Source organism: Penaeus monodon, chromosome 32 (assembly GCF_015228065.2).
Source record: "Penaeus monodon isolate SGIC_2016 chromosome 32, NSTDA_Pmon_1, whole genome shotgun sequence".
Taxonomy (NCBI): Eukaryota; Metazoa; Arthropoda; class Malacostraca; order Decapoda; family Penaeidae; genus Penaeus; species Penaeus monodon.
The window spans coordinates 35753571-35755683 of NC_051417.1; the positions used below are offsets into that span (position 1 = coordinate 35753571).

Consider the following 2113-nt stretch of genomic DNA (forward strand, 5'->3'; position numbering starts at 1 on the left):
TGCTTTATTTACTTAATTATAGAGTTTTCATATGTAACTTGATTTCATTTACATACAAAAATAAATACTTGGCAGTTGTTAAGTAGAAAGCATATGAACTTGACTATGCTAATCTTATATGAAGTGAAAATTATATTCATTGTGAATTTTCTTTACTGCTTCTTCAGCACCAGATAATTCCATCAACAACAGACACCAGTTTAACTTCAAGTACGGCAGTGGCAGATGACATGGAGAGACCTGATGAAATGAGCAGATCAAACAGTGTCAAAGATGAAGTTGCTGGAGCATCATCAGGAGAAGATTCAGGAGTATTGTTGCACCAGTCATCACCAACACATGAGGTGGCATTCGGAACTTCAGATAATTATTAGTTCACAACAGACACACTACTGATTGATCAGTAGATAAGTTGACTAAGTAGCAATCTTTTAACTGTGTAGGTGACCAAGTTCATGCTAAAAAAAAACTAAATTTTCTGCTTTCTTTCACAGACCGAGATACCGAGATTGCCTCGAATGGGTTCTCAGAGTGTGTCTTATGTATCGGGGGATCATCCTCTTTTGTCAAATGGTCGCAGAGCAAGTGAGTCAGCTGTCCTGATGCCCAAAAATCACACCAGGGACGACCAAGACAGCAGCTTTAGTGGTTCCGTCACCCCATCTACTTCCAGCCCTGTTCGCACGGTGTCAAAGTCAAGGAGAACTGGGGCTAACATAATTGCGAGTGCCTTAGCAATGGCACGCAGCCATCCTAGACCAGAAACTCCAAATGGAGATTCATCTTCCTCATCCCATTGTCAAGGTGACAACCCTGTTACTGATGACCTGAGCTCAGGAACGAACAGTCTTACGCCAACTTCCAAATCACATGGGAAACCACTCCCTAAGATTAGTCTAACAGAGCATAGTGAAGATGATTATGGTGGCAGTAGCCCAGAACATCATGTCAAGAGCAAGAAGTCGTCAGATAGTGGTCTAAGGGCCATGAGGGAGAAGGTATGTGGTTCTCAATTGCTTCTGACTTTTTTCTTCTGTCTTACTTATGGTAATTATTATCATTACTATTATAGTAATTACCAACTTGCATTGTTAATTCTTTTGTGGAATGTTATTACTTCCCTGAAATTAACCCTGCATGTTGCTTTGATTGGCTGTTAACTAATAATACCCATTCTCTGAGACAGAATCAACGTATTAAATATTTCAGATATAATACTTCCAGTGCTTTGCTTGAAGACTATCAATATTGTAATTCTGTAAAGCAAAGCTGTTGGTATATGGTAAACTGAGTCATGGATCATGTTGCTTTTGTAACATTGACTTGTAATTATATAATGGATAACTTTTTTCTGAAAAAAATTAAATGTAGAAATTGATATTGATAAAAACAAGGGAATCATACCTGCCATTACAATTGTATTTTGTCAGATATCTCCTTCATAACTATTTTCATTGTACTTCAAAATTTTGTTTTATATTCTAATGTCAGGACATTGTATGAGCCCAAAGTACATACACCTTTCAGTTTTTCATGTTGTATTCTGGTGAAATATCCCAAAAATCATGAAATACTGAATAAGTCTTGATCAACTTTCTTCAGGTAATGCATAGAGATAAACTAAACGTTGCTTTTCAGTATGAATTTCTTTAATAAGACTTTTATAAAAGAAAAAGTTAAATAAGCTCATGAAATATTAATTGAAGTACAGCATTACAACATTCTATAGATATCATTTAGTAGCATTGCTGTTGTTTCAAGTTGTAGATTTCACTCTCTTTTCTATAGACATTTTTCTGCTCTATAATGTATATAGTTGTTTGATGATTTAAGAATGGAAACTACTTTTAAAAATGGAAAAATAACAATAAGTTGGATGTAGCATTTGGTAAAATGTGAATATTCACCATCACTAGTGTTAACTTGTTCAGTGAGTTTTTTATATGTGCATATCAGTGAATAGATTTACATGAGACATAGATGTAAATGAGTATAAGCATTCCTTGCTTGCATGAATTATTGTTAATGTAGAGCATGATGATATACGTGTTTATAATGTTTACAGCATTTAGTCTAGGTGTGGCAGGGCAGTAATATACTCAAAATAACTGAA

General features: G+C 35.1%; 1 protein-coding gene across 1 annotated transcript in view; it reads left to right on the forward strand.

The window, feature by feature from the left end:
* The window catches only part of LOC119593849, a gene marked incomplete in the record, with an annotated part of 160221 nt that overhangs the window by 145556 nt on the left and 12552 nt on the right, over positions 1-2113 (forward strand). Inside the window, 2 exon segments of the mRNA XM_037942880.1 lie at positions 168-344; positions 495-998. Of these exon segments, the coding sequence (XP_037798808.1) occupies positions 168-344; positions 495-998 (681 nt within the window).